The sequence below is a fragment of the Jaculus jaculus genome, chromosome 21 (genome assembly GCF_020740685.1).
Source record: "Jaculus jaculus isolate mJacJac1 chromosome 21, mJacJac1.mat.Y.cur, whole genome shotgun sequence".
Taxonomy (NCBI): domain Eukaryota; kingdom Metazoa; phylum Chordata; class Mammalia; order Rodentia; family Dipodidae; genus Jaculus; species Jaculus jaculus.
In genome coordinates, this window is record NC_059122.1 from 4,310,632 (window position 1) to 4,329,987 (window position 19,356).

At 48.9% G+C, this 19,356-nt stretch overlaps 1 protein-coding gene and 1 non-coding gene across 2 annotated transcripts in view; one reads left to right on the plus strand and one right to left on the minus strand.

Annotated features, from left to right (window-relative positions):
• Positions 1 to 361: 361 nt before the first annotated feature.
• Positions 362 to 19,356, minus strand: part of Ttc39a (tetratricopeptide repeat domain 39A) — a 52,738-nt gene continuing 33,743 nt past the window's right edge. The window contains exons 5-10 of the mRNA XM_045139393.1: positions 12,392 to 12,483; positions 7,587 to 7,707; positions 4,107 to 4,218; positions 3,674 to 3,788; positions 2,047 to 2,163; positions 362 to 624 (exon numbers count right to left, since the gene is read on the minus strand). Coding sequence (XP_044995328.1) covers positions 501 to 624; positions 2,047 to 2,163; positions 3,674 to 3,788; positions 4,107 to 4,218; positions 7,587 to 7,707; positions 12,392 to 12,483 — 681 coding nt within the window. The 3' untranslated portion in view covers positions 362 to 500. The remainder of the gene's footprint in view (positions 625 to 2,046; positions 2,164 to 3,673; positions 3,789 to 4,106; positions 4,219 to 7,586; positions 7,708 to 12,391; positions 12,484 to 19,356) is intronic.
• On the plus strand, positions 10,051 to 10,185 carry LOC123456407. Its single transcript, XR_006634508.1, has one exon. It is a non-coding gene; the product is annotated as a small nucleolar RNA SNORA70 (small nucleolar RNA).

Here is a 19,356-nt window from a genome sequence, read left to right on the forward strand (position 1 = left end):
ATGAAGTTGCCAATAAAAAAAAATTCTTAAAAGCTAGGACCTTGCTGAGGCTTGGAGAGTCGTTTGGGCCTTGGGCATCATGGGAAGAGACTTCCAGATCAGCCTGGGTGAAAACATTTACAGACAGTTAGCTATTCTTGTTCAGGGCTTTTTTTTTTTTTTTAAGCCAACTATAATCCCGTCAACGTGTTTCTGTGGAAATGTAAACTGCTCACACATTCTCTTAAAGACATCACAGTGAAAAACAAGTACCCGTATGTGTGGTAAGCCGGGCCGAGAATTCCACCTGCTCTGCCCTTGGCAAAGGCGTTGGCCACACTGGTGAAAAATGCAGGCTTGGCTTCTGCCCAGACTTTTGTGCCCGTCCCAGTGGAGCACTGGTGGACCCCAAGGTAGGGCAGGGCAGGGCGGTGGGGCGGGGGAATCTTTTGAAGTGGTCCAGCAGCTCTGTCCGGCTGCGTCTGTTTGAACATCTTCCCACCCAGGGGCGTCGCACGAAGCTACATGGACACTGATGATACGATGGGTCTGCTGCCCCGCTCTAGGGAAGATCTGGCTTGAAGTGTGGCTGCCTGGATTCGGAAGTGTGTCCTTGACTCCATGGAGTAATTCTTGTAGTTCTGCCTGGAAGTGAGCAGAGAGTCGTGAGTGCCACGACACACACACCTGCCACAGATACACACACCTGCCACACACACACACACACACACACACACACACACACACACACCTGCCACACACACACACACACACACACACACACCTGCAAAGGAAAGGGTTTTTGTTTTGTCTTGTTTTTTAAGTCTTACGTCTCTGCAGTGTCTAAGAAAAAGCTGGGGCTTTTTGGGGGGGGGGGCTGGAGAGATGGCTTAGCAGTTAAGCACTTGCCTGTGAAGTGTAAGGACCCCGGTTCAAGGCTCGGTTCCCCAGGACCCACGTTAGCCAGATGCACAAGGGAGCGCACGCGTCTGGAGTTCGTTTGCAGTGGCTGGAAGCCCTGGCGCGCCCTTTCTCTCTCTCTTTCTCTATCTGCCTCTTTCTGTCTCTGTCACTCTCAAATAAATAAATAAATAATGGGAAAAAAAAAAGCTAAGACTTTTATCTCTGCCCTGTGGAAGGCTAGCCAAAAGGGAGACACAGCCCCCTGCCCTTATCACGCTCCCTGGAGCCGCTGCTAGCCCTGTTGGATCATTGAGCTTGAAGTTTGGAGTGATTAATCCCTGGACTGGAAGACATTAAGATAACCAGGGGCTGAGTTAATATCCCTATCCCACCTTCCAAGGATCAGGGTCACCTCTTCCGCAAGAGGTGGCAGAAAGAATGTAAGAGCCAAAGGAAAGGTAGGACTCCTTACAACGTGCTCCTCCAGACATAAAATGGCCTGGATATCCATGACCTCGCAGTGCCTGACACTACCTACACAAGACCCTCATAATAGGAGGAAAAGATGATGACATCAAAATAAAAGCCTGATTGAGATTGGGAGGGGATATGATGGAGAATGGAATTTCAAAGGGGCAAGGGGGGAGGGAGGGTATTACCATGGGATATTTTTTTGTTTGTTTGTTTGTTTTTTTTGGTTTTTCGAGGTAGGGTCTCACTCTGGTCCAGGCTGACCTGGAATTAACTCTGTAGTCTCAGGGTGGCCTTGAACTCATGACGATCCTCCTACCTCTGCCTCCCGAGTGCTGGGATTAAAGGCGTGCGCCACCACGCCCGGCTTTTACCATGGGATATTTTTGTAGTCATGGAAGATGTTAATAAAAATTGAGGAAAAAAAAAAAAAAAGATAACCGGGGATCCTTGCTCCAGCCCCAGAGCTGGTGGTCTGTAGTGTGACCCTTTGGCAAATCCCTCTGGGATTCCAAGTGCTCGTTGGTAAACTGAGCAAGAAGCCGTCACGTGGCAGGTCAGATCTGGGTTCCCAAGGACGTTGCCCTTTCTGCCAGGGTCACTCACTGTTGGCCCGGGTCCCTTTACCCCTGTCAGCTTCTGAACCCCTCAGCTCAGAGGGAGCAAGGAATGGGGGTCTCGCTGCAGCCTTACTTGGCAGAGTCCAGGAGTTTGATGGCCTCTTCGTTTCTGCCTTGCTCCATAAAGAGCAGGGCCAGTTCCAGCAGGGCGTTTGGGATCAGGTAGTGGTCATACTTAATCTTCTTTTCACTGCGGAAAGAGGCAGACAGGACTCCCAGGCTCTGCCCTGGAGAGACATTCTTCAGACACCCTTGGGAACCTTCTCGGAAGTTCACTGAGGATCTGAACTGAATTCCAGGTTGGGAGGTTTCCCACCACCCAGCCTTGGAGCAGCTGACATTTGCAGCAGAACCTTCCATTCCTGCTCCTTGGGGTGCCTTGGCTCCTCTACATCCTGTAGCTCTTTTTGTGTCTTTTTCACACAGCCATGCCTCAGTCCCAATCCCTTCTTCCCCGGGGTGGAATGGTTTATGAAACCGTGAAGTCTGAGCTGAGGAGATGGCTCAACGCGTAAAGGTGACTTCTTGCAATGCCTGCTGGCCTGGGGTTCGATTCCCCAGTACCCACGTAAAACCACCTGCCGGCCTTGGGTTCAATTCCCCAGTACCTGCATAAAACCACCTGCTGGCCCCGGGATTCAATTCCCCAGTACCTGTGTAAAGCCACTTGCTGGCCCAGGGTTCAATTCCCCAGTACCAACCCGTGTAAAACCATCTGCACAATGTGGCGCATGCATCTGGAGTTTATAGCGGCAAGAGGGCTTGTCTGTCTCTCCGCTCCTCTTTCGAATAAACAAAACCACAAAAATAAACTGGAAAACGTGCCTCTAACCTGCCCCCCCACCCACCCATGCTCCATGCTGCTGAATATCCTGATTCTCTTGCGTCTGTAGGATAAGATTTACTCCTGTGGGGGGCTGGAGAGATGGCTTAGCGGTTAAGCGGCTTGCCTATGAAGCCAAAAGACCCAGGTTCGGTTCCCCGGTATCCACATAAGCCATATGCACAAGGGGGCACATGCGTCTGGAGTTTGTTTACAGTGGCTGGAGGCCCTTGCGTGCCCGTTGTCTGTCTGTCTGTCTCTCTCTGCCTGCACATAAATAAAATTTAAAAAATTAAAAAAAGATTTACTCCTGTGTACAATAGATCGAGGCCTTCCTTAGGCTAGACCCCATTTCCTCTCCAGCCCTTTCTCTACAGCCTCAACAGACAAGGAAGGCCCCTATCATTGTCACCCAATGGCACATGTCTGCCCTGTATGCAGACACATTCCATTTTAAACTTCCCAGTTGAAATGTCGGCCCCAGATTTCCCTTCCTGGTAATCCCTACTGGGGTTCGGGTCCTCTGCTGGACGCCATCTGTCCCCCTCCTGCAGCTGAGTGTCCTGTCCACGGTCAATGGCAGAGTTTCCGAGTTACAGAACCCAATCAGGGATCACAGCTCACTGGACGCGCCCATGGGTGGCCTCCTGTGGTCGGTCATTTGGCAGCCCAGGGACTGGATCTGAATGTCCTGCCTTCCCCCCCCCACCCCCCGTGCCAAGCATGGATCCTGGCACTGAGTAGATACATCCGTGTGCTGACTGCTGTTGACCGGGTGTGTGTGTGGGGGGTGGAATCAGCTCCTTATAGCGGGAGGATGCAGAGGCCTGAAAATCACATCTTCCCGAGCTTAGTGGGATCAGCCAGAGAGACTTACTTGGCACAAATGCTCCTGAAATTCTCTTCGGCCTCCTGGGCACGGCCCAGGTATTTCAGACACAGGCCTTTCAGCAATCGGACCATGCATTCATCGTCCGCTGAGTATTCGTTCTCTGAGGACAGGGATTGGCAGCTCATTACCGCAAGTAGCTCGGGAGCCCCCACCTACAACTGGGTGGGACCCTTAGGTGACCCAGACATGGTCCCGGTACTCTCTCCACGGAAGGGGAGGGCGGGGGAGGAGGGGATCATGTCTGAGAAGGAAAGATCCAGAAAGATGAAAGAGGCCCAGGAGTGAGGGAGACCAAGAAGGCTCGGATGAAGGGATTTTAAAGGAACCTGCTTGCAAAGGACGAGAGTTCAAGGATACGGAAGGGCATGTTGGACAGAGGGAGGCTTCAACCCGGGGAGGGCGCCCTGGGCGTCGTCACCTGGGCTCTTTGCAAGCATGTCTTCCGCCTCGGTGATGACGCCAAGCATCCTGTCTGTCAGCTCGGGCTGCTTCCCGATCACAGCATAACCGTTCCACATGTACATCATCTCCTGAGGGTGGGGGTGAGGCAAGTCAGCCCTAGGGCTCTGCCCAGCAAGGGCCCTTGGTTTTCCCATCTGGAAAATGGGCAGCCCTAGGGTCCCAAGTCATGTCTCAGTCCGGCTGTGAAGCTGCAGGTTTGAGGACATCGTGGAAGGAGCCTTGTGTATCTGATACTGAGGTCCGTTCCACTCCAGCCGGGGACTCAGGGTGGCCCAACTGCCAATATATATTTTTAAAAATTTTGTTATCTATTTATTTTTTATTTATTTATTTGAGGGCAACAGGCAGAGAAAGAGGCAGATATATATAGAGAGAGAATAGGCACACCAGGGCCTCCAGGCACTGCAAACGAATTCCAGACGCGTGCTCCCCCCTTGTGCATCTGGCTTACGTGGGTGCTGGGGAATCAAGCCTCGAACTGGGGTCCTTGGGCTTCACAGGCAAGTGCTTAACCACTAAGCCATCTCTCCAGCCCCTGCCAATATATTTTTTTTTTTCTGGAACTTTCCCAACTCTTTGTCCAAACTCTTCCCATCCTTTGAGGACAGGCCATAGCCACACTTTCCGGGAAGTCCTCCCTGTCCAGCTGCCAGAGCCTCCTATATTAAGGGGAACATTATTTCCCTCAGCACTTCAGGACAGCAAAGTGAAGACCGCCACCTCCTATCCTCCCCTCTGCCCCCATCCCCAAAGAACTGAGGCTCAATGATGGCAGGTCTTTCTATTTCCTGTAGAATTAAGTTACCATCATGGAAACTAGAAAACAGCTTTTTTTTTTTTTTTTGCCTTGATTGTCTGGAAAGTTAGGGTATTAAATTTTCATTCTCAATAACGGTTGGCTTAGGTCTGCATTCCCCAAATAATCAAAGCAGGCAATGGGTATAAGCGTAGTTCATACAGCTCCAGAAAAAGGTCATTGTTACAATGCTCCAGGAAGGGGGTTTAAATAAACCAGTACAGGCCGGGCGTGGTGGCACACACCTTTGATCCCAGCACTTGGGAGGCAGAGGTAGGAGGATCACTGCGAGTTCGAGGCCACCCTGAGACTACATAGTGAATTCCAGGTCAGCCTGGGATAGAGTGAGATACTACCTAATAAAATAAAATAAAAGGGCTGGAGTGATGGCTTAGCAGTTAAGCACTTGCCTGTGAAGCCTAAGGACCCCAGTTTGAGGCTTGATTCCCCAGGACTCATGTAAGCCAGATGTACAAGGGGGCGCATGCGTCTGGAGTTCGTTTGCAGTGGCTGGATGCCCTGGTGCACCCATTCTCTCTCTCTCTCTCCCTCTTTGTCCCTCTGTCTGTTGTTCTCAAATAAATAAAAATAAAATTAAAAACAGGCCAGTACTTCTCAGATTGCTCTGTGGTTCCAAGTTAATAAATACCCCCTTAAGGGAGAATGGGGGTGTCAAATACCCCCTTAAAGGGGAGTGAGGGATGTCAGTGCCCAAATGGGAGGGAAGAAAAACATCACTAGGCGGATCAGCATATAAAGGCTCTGAACTTGGCTTAAGCCAATCCTCCCTAATGCATTTAATCACAGAGATTATTTTCTATATGAATACTGTTCTAGGGTTATAGAGATGGCTGAGTTGGTTAAGGCGCTTGTCTGCAAAGCCTAAGGACCCAGGTTCCACTCTCCAGATCCCACATTAGCCAGAGGCACAAAGGTGAGGCAAGCGCAAGTTCGCACGTGCCCACTAGGTGGCGCAGGCGTCTGGAGTTCAATTGCAGTTGCTGAGGCCCTGGGGCACCAATTTTCTCCCCACCCCCCAAAACAGAAATACTCTTCTAAATTTGGAGAAGCCTTCCTGAAATGCTTAGTATGGTTGCATCTCCTGTTGTTCCCATTTGACAGTAAAAGCTTTACTGTAAACAGTAAAATATGTTAAAACTTGTTTAGACAGCTGGTGAGCAATTAAGGCGCTTGCCTGTGATGTCTAAGGACCCAGATTCGATTCCCCCAGTACCCACGTCAGCCAAACACACATGGTCGCACATGCATTTGCAGTTCGTTTGCCAGAGGCCCTGGCATGGCCATATTCTCTCATTCTCTTAAGCAATATACATATATATATATATATGTAAACTCTATCTTGGATAAAAAAAAAATCTATGTATGAGCTTTCCTTCTTTTTTATTTATTTTTTTGTTTGTTTTTTCAAGGTAGGGTCTCACTCTAGCCCAGGCTGACCGGGAATTCACTACATAGACTCAGGGTAGCCTCGAACTCATGGAGACTCTATTACCTCCCAAGGGCTGATATTAAGGGCGTGCACCACCACCCCTGGCCTTTTTTTTTTTTTTGGTTGTTTTTTGTTTTTCAAGGCAGGGTCTCATCTCATCCTAGCCCAGGCTGACCTGGAACTCACTCTGTAGTCCCAGGCCAGCCTCTAACTCACAGTGATCCTCCTACCTCTGCCTTTTGAGTGCTGGGATGAAAGGCGTGCGCTACTGTGCCAGGCTTGGAACTACCATTGCTAACAGCTGCTCAGAATACAGGGCTCAACATGGCAAGCAGACCTTTCTGCCTGTTCTACTAGACTCATGCAATTTTTTAATTTAATTTAATTTAATTTTGGTTTTTCGAGGTAGGGTCTTACTCCAGCCCAGGCTGACCTGGAATTCACTATGGAGTCTCAGGGTGGCCTCGAACTCACGGCAATCCTCCTACCTCTGCCTCCGGAGTGCTGGGGTTAAAGGCGTGCGCCACCATGCCCGGCTTGACTCATGCATCTTTTTGTTGGGTTGAACATACATGAACTGAGACCCCGCCCCCCCCAACCCCGAGCCCTCAAAAAAGGCTTATCTCGTAAGGAAAACAAATGTAAATAAATAATAATAATAATGTCACAAAACTGGAAGGAGTCCCAGAACACAGCCGGGTGACCCCTCTGCCTGGAGCCCAGGGAGTGACCAGTCTTGGGGGAGCTGCATTTGCCACCTTGAGGAACCCACAGCCTCCTGGCCTGTCTTCCCAGCCACACCCATGAACAAGCTTTTTTTTTTTTTCGTAGTGGTACACACCTTTAAAAAAAATATTTATTTATTTGACAGAGAAAGAGGGAGAGAGAGAGAGAATGGGCATGTCAGGGCCCCCAGCCACTACAAACAAACTGCAGACGTGTGCACCCCTTGTGCACCTGGGGAATCGAACCTGGATACTTTGGCTTTGCAGGTAAACGCCTTAACCACTAAGCCATCCCTCCAGCTCCCTCCCCCCCCTCTTTTTTTTTAACAGTGGCCTTGGTCCTATGCTCCTCCCTCAACCCCAGGTGAATTGTGAAACCTCTCCAGACCCTCATTGATTTCCTGCCTTTAGAGTTTCTCTTCTGATCTCCCCAGTCCCAATGCCAGTCCAGGCATTTGTACCCACCAGAGCAGGGACTGGCAGTGAGACCGGGTTAGGGGACAGGTAACGCCTGGACTTGCGGATGGCAAACTTCTCCGTGGGTAGAGATTTCCCAGCGATCTTGAGCTTGAAGCCCGGCACGGCTCTGGAATGAAATGGGGAAAAAAGAGAATATAGCTCAGAGCCGGGCGTGGTGGTGCACACCTTTAATCCCAGCACTCGGGAGGCAGAGGTAGGAGGATCGCTGTGAGTTCAAGGCCACCCTGAGACGACATAGTGAATTCCAGGTCAGCCTGGGCTAGAGTAAGACCCTACCTCGAAAAAAAAGGGAAGAGAAAAGAATATAGCTCAATGGCAAATCACCTGCCTGGCTCCATTCCCCCTCATCATTAAAGACAAATGGGGACGGGCTAGAGAGGTGGTTCAGTGGTTAAGGCCCTTGCCTGAAAAGCATCTGGAGTTCCTTTGCAGTGACTAGAGGCCCTGGCACACCCATTCAAATCCTCACCCCACCCCTTTGGAAATGAATAAAGAGAGATGAGGAGGGGATGAGAAAAAGTGCGAGAGAGCTAAGGTCCTGAGCTTCTCTCTGCCCTTCTCTGGCCTCAGTTTACCCATGTACGTGACGAGAGTGGTGGACTAACTTTACAGAGCCTTCCAGGTGCCAGACGTGGTGGCGCACACCCTTAATGCCAGCACTCAGGAGGCAGAGGTGGGAGGATCGCCGTGAGTTCGAGGCCACCCTGAGACTCCATAGTGAATTCCAGGTCAGCCTGGGCCAGAGTGAAACCATACCTCGAAAAACAAAAACAAACAAACAAAAATACAAAAAACACAGCAGAGCCTCCCAAGTTGTGGGCCAGCCTTATTTCACAGGTCCTAGCTCATTAACTGACTGCCTCTTTTGGCTATGCAAGGGCTCCTGACAGGGTTAAGAACGTACCCCGATACCCCTAGGCTTGCCCTGCCTCCAAGTTATTATCTCTCTTCCACTCACAAGGCCTATCCTGGGAGGACCCATGAAAACCTAATCCCAGCCCCACAGGCCAGACCAACACCCAGGAAGAGGGTGGAGCCCACCCAGACCCAACAGCTCAAAGCATTAATTCACCCCAACCTCATGCACATTTTCAAGGCAGAGTAAGAGCCGCCTGTCCCTGGGTGTGGCCATGTCTCAGGAAAAACCAGACACAGGGGTAGTCACCCGAGGAGACTCTGCCTACTTAACCACTGTGGGATCGCCTCTGAAGGGCAGAATATACCACCTACTTCTCACTGGCCTTCTGGAAGAATTCTATGAGCCTGAGACATGGTGTTTGCTACAGTAGTAGCCGGTATTCTGCGTGCGATACATGCCTTACTGTTAAGCAATAACCCAGGAAGCTCTTATTACGCCCTTTTATTTTTTTTAATATTTTATTTTATTTTATTGTTTTTTATTTTTATTTATTTGAGAGCAACAGACAGAGAGAAAGAGGCAGATAGAGAATGGACGCACCAGGGCCTCCAACCACTGCAAACGAGCTCCAGATGCATGCGCTCCCTTGTGCATCTGGCTAACGTGGGTCCTGGGGAATCGAACCTAGGTCCTTTGGCTTTGCAGGCAAGTAAGTGCCTTAACCGCTAAGCCATCTCTCCAGCCCATTGCACCCATTTGCAAGTGAGCTAACTGAGGCGACCCAACCTCTCCTTGATCTGAGGAAGGCTAGACTGCATCCTCAGCCTATCTGGCCAGTTTTCTAGCCTTTTTTATTTTTTATTTTTTATTTTTTTGTTTTTCGAGGTAGGGTTTCACTCTAGCTCAGGCTGACCTGGAATTCACTATGTAGTCCCAGGGTGGCCTCGAAATGTTGGTGATCCTCCTACCTCTGCCTCCCGAGTGCTGGGATTAAAGGCATGAGGCACCATGCCGGGCTAGTTTTCTAACCTTTTGGTCTGTTCAACCAATGTAGTCAAAACAGCACAGTTGGGGGCTGGAGAGATGGCTTAGTGGTTAAGCGCTTGCCTGTGAAGCCTAAGGACCCCGGTTCGAGGCTTGATTCCCCAGGTCCCACGTTAGCCAGATGCACAAGGGGGCTCACACGTCTGAGTTCATTTGCATTGGCTGGAAGCCCTGGCGCACCCATTCTCTCTCTCTCTTTCTGCCTCTTTCTCTCTCTCTCTCAAATAAATAAATACAAATGAACAAAAAGTAAAGAAATATAGCTCGGTTGGGAGAGCATTAGACTAGACGACCTTTTCAAACCTTCGCAAGAGGAGAGCAGGTGGTGCAGAGAGAAAAGCAAAAGGGTTGGAGAGATGGCTTAGTGGTCAAGGCACTCGCCTGCAAAGCCAAAGGACTGAGGTTCGAATCCCCAGGACCCCGTGTTAGCCAGATGCACAAGGGGGCGCATGCTTCTGGAGTTTGTTTGCAGTGGCTGGAGGCCCTGGCGCGCCCATTCTCTCTCAAATAAATAAAAAGAAATTTCTTTTAATAAAGTACTCAAAACTGCAGCCAATTAAGCTGACTGGTTTCCTTTCCTCGTGGGGTCCTGGTGAACAGCAGCTGCAAGCAGCAGCCTCCTTGGTTGTGTATGTAACCTGCTGCTTGCTCAGGTTGTCCTAAGGGACCCTGGAGACAGTTTTCTGGTGGGTGTCCACATCTTGGATCTCAAGATACTCTAATCTCCGGACAGGCATGACGGTTGCTTTTGGGCCCCAGGGCACAGTGGCCAGGGGTGGCCAGGTCATCGTGTCCATCTACACCAAGCTGCAGAATAGACACCATGAGACTGAGGGCCTGCGCAGGGCCAAATTCAGTGTCCTGGCTGCCGCCGGAAGATCCACGTCACAAAGAAGTGAGGCTTCAAGCTGGGTTTTTTTTTTTTTTTTTTTTTTTTTTTTTTTGGTTTCACACTAGCCCAGGCTGACCTGGAATTCACTATGGAGTCTCAGGCTGGCCTCAAACTCACGGCGATCCTCCTACCTCTGCCTCCGGAGTGCTGGGATTAAAGGCGTGCACCACCATGCCCCCCGGCGAGGCTTCAAGTTTAATGCCAGGCCACGAGAGTCAGGGGCAACTGGCGTGCTTGTGGGTACTGGTTTAGGGCATTGTAGGTCTCCTGATTCCATTGCCTTCCCTCCTAGTAAAGCTTGCATTAAAAAAAAAAATAAAGCCGGGCGTGGTGGCGCACGCCTTTAATCCCAGCACTCGGGAGGCAGAGGTAGGAGGATCGCTGTGAGTTCGAGGCCACCCTGAGACTACATAGTGAATTCCAGGTCAGCCTGTGCCAGAGTGAGACCCTACCTTGAAACCCCCCCCCCCAAAAAAAATACATAAATAAAAAGTACTTTAATAAAATGAAGCGTGCAGGCAGCTCACTAGGTTCCAGGGCCGCTCCATGGTCTCTAGGTACCTTGTTTTAACTGCAAAACTAACCTGCTTGTTATTCCTAGCTCTTAAAAAAAAAAAATATATATATATATATATATATACATACATACATACATACATACATACATACATATATATGGCTGGAGAGATGGCTTAGCGGTTAAGCGCTTGCCTGTGAAGCCTAAGGACCCCGGTTCAAGGCTCGGTTCCCCAGGTCCCACGTTAGCCAGATGCACAAGGGGGCGCACGCGTCTGGAGTTCGTTTGCAGAGGCTGGAGGCCCTGGTGCGCCCATTCTCTCTCTCCCTCTATCTGTCTTTCTCTCTATGTCTGTCGCTCTCAAATAAATAAATAAATGAAAATTAAAAAATATATATATATTTATTTATTTATTTATGTGTGCGGTGGAGGAGCCACGCCAGGGTCTCTTGCCGCTGCAAATGAACACCAGATGCTTGATCCATTTTTATTTACTTATTTATTTATTAGAGACAGAGCGAGGGAGAGAGTGAGTGAGAATGGGTGAGCCGGGGCCTCCAGCCACTGCAAACAAACTCCAGATGCGTGCGCCCCTTTGTGCATCTGGCTAACATGGGACCTGGAGAATCGAACCTGGGGTCCTTAGGCTTTGCAGGCATGGGCCTTAACTGCTAAGCGATTTCTCCAGCGCCGTTGCTTCATTTTTTTTTTTTTTTTGTATCAGGCTTTATGAGTGCTGGGAAATTGAACCCAGACTGGCAGGTTTTGCAAGCAAGTGCCTTTAACCACTGAGCCATCTCTCCAAACCCTCCTATCTTATAAATATATGTGTGTGAGAGAGAAAGAGAGAGAGAACTGGTACACCAGGACCTCCAGCTACTGTAATCAAACTCCAGACATGTGTGTTACCTTGCTCACATGCGTGACCTTGAGCATGCATCACCTTGCGTGTCTGGCTTACATGGGATCTGGGGAGTGGAACCTGGGTCCTTAGACTTCACAGACAAGTGCCTTAACCGCTAAGCTCCAGCCCTGCACTGTTTTTTTTTTTTTTTTTTTTTTCTGTATCAGGCTTTATGTAGGTGCCAGGAAATTGAACCCAGACTGGTAGGCTTTGCAAGCAAGTGCCTTTAACCATTCCCACCAGCCCTTCCTATCTTACAGGATTGTCCAAGGCCATTCAGCTAAGGAGGGCAAGACTGGATTCAACCCTGTTGGGTTTGATCCAAGGTCTTGGGCATCTCTCTGTGGTTCCAGTTATTTCTCTGGCTGTCCCAAATGTCCCTTCTCTGTCATGCTACACTAAATGCTGCCACGCTCGTTTCTGTGTGGAAAACCTCTGTGACCAGAGGGGCTGGGGACACAGGAGCGCTCTGGGACAAGCAGCTCAGAGTGGACATGTGCCAGCATCCTCCCTGATAGCCCAGCTCAGGTAGCCACGGGCAGAGCCTGGCCGGTCCGCGCACGGTGAGACCCACCTGAATAACTCCAGTTCATCGTCCCCGAATGGCTTGTAATCCTCCTTCCCAAACATGCTCAGGTAGGCGGCCTTCATGTAGACGTAAGTGGCCTGTGGGACACAGGGTGACAGTCAGATGGGAGCAGCCCTTCCCTGGGCCCCTCCCCCGGGCACAGCTCCAGGCTGCTACACTGAATTCATTGAGGCCTCGCTCTGGCCTGGCGTGGAGGCTAACCTTGTCCCCCGAGCTGGGGCTGGACCCACGAAGAGCAAAACAGCTCTCCAACATCTCTCAAGCCAGGCGTGGGGGCGCACGCCTTTGATCCCAGCGCTCGGGAGGCAGGGGTAGGAGGATTGCCGTGAGTTCGAGGCCACCCTGAGACTCCATAGTGAATTCCAGGTCAGCCTGGGCTAGAGTGAGACCCTACCTTGAAAAAAAAGGAGGGGGGAGGGAGGGAATTACCATGGGATATTTTTTTATAATCATGGAAAATGCTAATAAAAATTTTAAAAAAAAAGAAGAGGAAAGAAAAGCCAGGCTCTCTCACCACCCCAAACCCTAGGCTCATATTTATTTATTTTGATTTTTCGAGGTAGGATCTTGCTCTAGCCCAGGCTGACCTGAAATTCACTATGTCGTCTCAGGGTGGCCTTGAACTCACGGTGATCTTCCTGCTTCTGCCTCCCAAGTGCTGGGATTAAAGGTGTGCGCCACCATGCCCGGCCCTGGTTCTTTTTTTTTTTAATATTTTATTTTTACTTATTTATTTGTTTATTTGACAGAGAAAGGTGGGGGAGAATGGGCACGCCAGGGTCTCCAGCCACTGCAAAGGAACTCCAGACACATGCGCCCCCTTGTGCATCTGGCTTATGTGGGTCCTGGGGAATCAAACCAGGGTCCTTCGGCTTTGCAGGCAAACTCCTAACCACTAAGCCATCCCTCCAGCCACCCCCAGGTTCATTTTTAATTTTTTCTTTTTTTGGTTTTTTGACGTAGGGTTTCACTGTAGCCCAGGCTGACCTAGAATTCACTATGGAGTCTCAGGGTGGCCTCGAACTCACAGCGATCCTCCTACTTCTACCTCCCGAGTGCTGGGATTAAAGGCGTGCGCCACCACGCCCGGCTTAATTTTTAATTTTAATCAAAAAACTGAATAAAGAAAGACTGAACGATAATTATTAAATAATTATATGTACTGAGGGAAGTACAGAGCCAAGGAAAGGCACCTACGTGGAGGGCCTGGGAAAACTCTGGAAAGAGAAGATAGTTCAAGGAGCCCGTGCCATGTAGGGAGGAGATAAAAGGAATCCTGGGCTGAGCCAGCCAAGGGAAAAACTCCCCCACAGCTGGAAGTTCCCCAGTGGCCAGAGCATCTGCCCTCCCCTTGCAAAGGTATTTATTTTTTATTTTTATTTTTTTAATTTTTTTTTTTTATTTGAGAAAGACAGACACAGAGAGAAAGACAGATAGAGGGAGAGAGAGAGAGAATGGGCGCGCCAGGGCTTCCAGCCTCTGCAAACGAACTCCAGACGCGTGCGCCCCCTTGTGCATCTGGCTAACGTGGGACCTGGGGAACCGAGCCTCGAACCGGGGTCCTTAGGCTTCACAGGCAAGCGCTTAACCGCTAAGCCATCTCTCCAGCCCGCAAAGGTATTTATAACCTTATAGCTGTCAGCTGTTTCCTAGCTCAGGTGAACCAAAGGGACAGCTGTTTGGTTAGGGCTAGAGGCTGTCTCAGGAAGAGGTTAGTCCTGGCACCAAGTTCTAGCGGTTGAACTTGACCAACCGCAATGTTTAAATCTCATGAAAGGGGCTGAAGAGATGGCTTAGCGGTTAAGGCGCTTGCCTCCAAAGCCAAAGGCCTCAGGTTCGATTCCCCAGGACCCATGTAAGCCAGATGCCCAAGGTGGGGCACACATCTGGAGTTCGTTGGCAGCGGCTAAAGGGCCTGGTATGCCCATTCTCTCTCCGTCTCTCTCAAAATAAATAAAAATAAATCTTATGAAAAACCTCCCTCCTGGGGGGAGGGGGGACCGGTTGTTTGTGGAAAAACAGGTCTTGGGTTGGAGAGATGGCTCAGCAGTTAAGGCACTTGCCTGCAAAGCCAAATGATTCAGGTTTGAGTCCTCAGTACCCACATAAAGCCAGATGTATAAAGTGGTGCATGTGTCCGGAGTTCATTTGCAGTGGCTGGAGGCCCTAGTGTGCCCAAACTTTCTTCCTCTCTCTTCTGCTTTGAAATAAATAAAGTATTTTTTTTAAAAAAAGAGCAGGCATGGTGGCGCACGCCTTTAATCCCAGCACTCAGGAGGCAGAGGTAGGATAGCCGTGAGTTCACGGTCACCTTGAGACTACATAGTGAATTCCAGGTGAGCCTGAGCTAGAGTGAGACCTACCTCAAAAAAACAAAAAACAAACAAACAACAACAACAACAAAAAAAAGCTTAGTGGTTAAGGACGTGCCTGTGAAGCGTCAGGTCCCACGTAAGCTGGATGCACATGGTGACAATGTATCTGGAGTTCATTTGAAGTGGCTAGAGGCCCTGATGTGCCTATTCTCACTTCTCTGATCTCTCCCTGTTTCTGTCTCTAGTAAATGAATAAAAATAAATTTTAGATAAAATAATTTAAAAAAAAAACGGGTCTAAACCGGGCGTGGTGGCACACACCTTTAATCCCAGCACTCAGGAGGCAGAGGTAGGAGGATCGCCGTGAGTTCGAGGCCACCCTGAGACTACATGGTGAATTCCAGGTCAGCCTGGGCTAGAGGGAGACCCTACCTGGAATAACACACACACACACACACACACACACACACACACACAACCAAAACAAAACAAAACAAAACAGCAAAACAGGTCTGGGGAACTAAGCAAGAGGTAAGAAGTCAGATCATTTTGATTTCTTGCAAGTGCAGATTTTCCTGCCTTTTTCTTTTTTTTTTTTTTTTTTTACTTTTTCACTTTTAGGGGTCCAGTTATCCTAACCATACCTGCCCCCCCTTAGCATGCATCTGATACATACAAGGCTTGTTTGAAGCAGATGTGGGGCGGCCAGAAAAGTGTCCAGGACATTGGCTAGGACTCAACTCAGGCCCTATGGCCAACCTGTGCGGACTGGGCACTTTACACCACCCCTTACTCACTCCCTCCGGAACACAAGCGCCTGACAGCACCCCACGGCCGCTGAGACACAGCGGAGTCTTCCTCAGCACCTTGGTCTTCTATAGGCTCCAGCAGAGAACAGGAGACCTGCCCTTAACCCAGCCTGCGTGGTACCAGCCCTTGGCAGAGGCGCTTGGGTTAGGGTCTCTGTGCTGCCCTCAAGTGGCCAGGTGTTGAAACACAGCTCCCACCTCTTGGAGCTGACGCCAAGGAAAAATAAGCTGGCAGAGGCCAAGAAAGAAGAAATAGAGAGGAAAGGGGAGGCTGGAGAGATGGCTTAGCGGTTAAGGCACCTGCCTGTGAAGCCTAAGGACCAAAGTTTGATTCCCCAGCACTCATGTAAGCCAGATGTAGAAGGTGGCACATGAACCTGGAGTTGGTTTGCAGTGGCTAGAAGCCCTGGCAGGCCCATTCTCTCTCTCTCTCACTCTGCCTCTTTCCCTCTCTCAGATAAATAAATAAAAATATTTTTTAAAAAGTCACAACAAAAGAGCCAGGCGTGGTGGCGCACGCCTTTAATCCCAGCACTCGGGAGGCAGAGGTAGGATGATCGCCATGAGTTCGAGGCCAGCCTCAGACTCCATAGTGAATTCCAAGTCAGCCTGGGTGAACTGGTATTACATCCTCTTACCTTCTTTTTGAAAAATAAAAGTGAACAGTTTTATTTCTTTTTACTTATTTGAGAGAGAGAGAGAAAAAGGAAAGGGAGGCAGATAGAGAGAGACAATGGGGGCTTAATGATTAAGGTGCTTCCCTGCAAACCAAAGGCTACAAGTTGTCTTTTTCTCTCTGCTTCCTTCTCTATTAAATAAATAAATAAAAATAGCGCCAGGGTTGGGCTGGAGAGATGGCTTAGCGGTTAAGCACTTGCCTGTGAAGCCTAAGGACCCCAGTTCGAGGCTCACTTCCCCAGGACCCACGTTAGCCAGATGCACAAAGGGGGCGCACACGTCTGGAGTTCGTTTGCAGTGGCTGGAGGCCCTGGAGCGCCCGTTCTCTCCCTTTCTCTCCCTATCTGTCTCTTTCTCTCTCTGTCACTCTCAAATAAATAAAGAAAAATGAATTTTAAAAAAAGTTTAAAAAAATATAGCCAGGTGTGGTGGCGCACCTCTTTAATCCCAGCACTCAGGAGGCAGAGGTAGGAGGATCGCCATGAGTTCGAGGCCAGCCTGAGACTACATAGTGAATTCCAGGTCAGCCTGGGCTAGAGGGAGACCCTACCTCGAAAAGCCAAAAAGAAAAAAAGTGACCTCCAGCTATCACTTTCCTAACCAGGCCCCTGCCACAGAGCACCAGGCTCCGGGAATTTCCCTCCTGTCTATGTGGGTTGTTTGTTTGTTTGTTTTTCGAGGTAGGGTCTCACTCTAGCCCAGGGTGACCTGGAATTCTCTCTGTAGTCCCAGGCTGGCCTCAAACTCACAGTGATCCTTCTACCTTTGTCTCCTAAGTGCTGGGATAAAAAGCCTGGGCCACCAAACCTGTCTGTCTTTCTTTCTTTCTTTCTTTCTTCTTCTTCTTCTTTTTTTTATTTTATTTTTATTTTTTGAGGTAGGGTCTTGCTCTAGCCCAGGCTGATCTGGAATTCACTACTCAGGCTGGCCTTGAACTCACAGAGATCCTCCTACCTCTGCCTCCCAAGTGCTGGAATTAAAGGTGTGCGCCACCACATCTAGTGACAATTTTGTTTGTTTGTTTGTTTTTCGAGGTAGGGTCTCACTCTAGTCCAGACTGACCTGGCATTCCCTATATAGTCTCAAGGTGGCCTTGAACTCACAGGGGTCCTACCTCTGCCTCCAGAGTGCTGGGATTAAAAGTGTGCGCCACCACACCAGACTCCTTAGTGACAATTTAGTTTAATAAAGACATGGCAAAAACTTGTGTATATACACTAATTAAAAAATATTTTCACCAAGCACCGAGTAGAACAGTTTACAAGCATCTTTTTTTTTTTTTTTCTAGGTAGGGTCTCACGCTAACCCAGGCTAACCTAGAATTCATTATTTGTCTCAGGATGGCCTCAAGCTCATGGCGATCCTCCTACCTCTGCCTCCCCAGTGCTGGGATAGGTTGGAGTACTTACCTACTCAGGAGGCAGAGGTAGGGGGATTGCTTTGAGTTCAAGACCAGCCTAGATTACAGAATGAGTACCAAGTAGCCTGGGCTAGTGTGAGATCCTACCTCAAAACAACAAACAAACAAAACCTTTAAACACCCATGAGAGAAATTGCAGAAGGCACTAGGAAATGGAAAGACATCCCATGTTCATGGATTGGAAGAACCAATATTGTGAAAATGTCAATCTTACCAAAAGCAATCTACACATTTGATGCAATCCCCATCAAAATTTTAACGGAGTTCTTCAAGGAAATAGAAATAACAATCCTAAAATTCATTTGGCAGCGTGTGTGTATGCACACACACACACATACCTTGAATAGCCAAAGCAGTTCTGAGCAACAAAAATAAAGCTTGGGCTGGAGAAGATGGCTTAGTGGTTAAGGCATTTGCCAGCAAAGTCAAAGGACCTTGGTTCGATTCCCCAGGACCCACATAAGCCAGATGCACAAGGAGGCGTATGCCTTTAATCCCAGCACTCAAGAGGCAGAGGTAGGAGGATCACCGTGAGTTCAAGGCCACCCTGAGACTACGTAGTTAATTTGAAAAATCAAAAAGAAATAAGTAAGTAAATAAATAAAGCTCTTTATCTGCCTGGAAAAAATAAAAAGGATGTAAGAGTCAAAGGAAGGGTAGGACTCCTTACAACGTGCTCCTCCAGACACACAATGGCCTGGATATCCATGACCTCACAGTGCCTGACACTCCCTACACAAAACCCTCATAATAGGAGGAAAGATGAGGACATCAATATGAGAGATGATTGAGAGGGGGAGGGGATACAATGGAGAGTGGAGTTTCAAAGGGGGAAGCGGGGGAGGGAAGTATGATTTATTGTCGTTAGTTATTGAAGTTTTCAATAATAAAATATTTAAAGCCGGGCGTGGTGGCGCACGCCTTTAATCCCAGCATTTGGGATTAAAGGGAATCGAACCAGGGTTGCAAGCCAAGCACCTTAACTGCTGAGTCATCTCCTCAGTCCCCAAACAATTTTTTGGGGGGAGTGGTTTTCAAGGTAGGGTCTCACTCTAGCCCAGGCTGACCTGGAATTCACTATGTAGTCTCAGGGTGGCCTCGAACTCATGGAGATCCTCCTACCTCTTGTCTCCCTAGTGCTGGGATTAAAGGTGTGCGCCACCATGCCCAGCCTCAAACTCTTTTGTTAATATACATATTATTAGCTAATGATAATGTAGGTTTCCTATTGCTTATTCATAACATCTTTAATTTTTAAATTTTGTTTTGTTTTTTGAGGTAGGGTCTCACTTTGGTCCAGGCTGACCTGGAATTAACTCTGTAGTCTCAGGTGGCCTTGAACTCACTGCGATCCTCCTACCTCTGCCTCCTAAGTGCTGAGATTAAATGCGTGCACCACCACGCCCAGCTTCTCTGTCTTTTTTTAAATGTTGCTTTAAGAAATATTTATTTATTAGAGACAGAAAGAGGAGGGAGAGAGAGATAGAAAGAGAATGGGTGTGTCATGGCCTCTAACCACTGCAAAAGAATGTGTCTGGCTTACGCGGGACCTGGAGAATTGAACCTGGTTCCTCAAGCTTTGCAGGCAAGTGCCTTAACCGCTAAGCCAGCTCCCCAGCTCTCCTTCTCTGCTTGCAAATAAGTAAATAAGTTTAAAGAAAAAGAGTTTGAGCAGAGGTATTGTGTGGAAATGTTGTGCCCAGAAGCCACTGATTACTACTAGAAAAA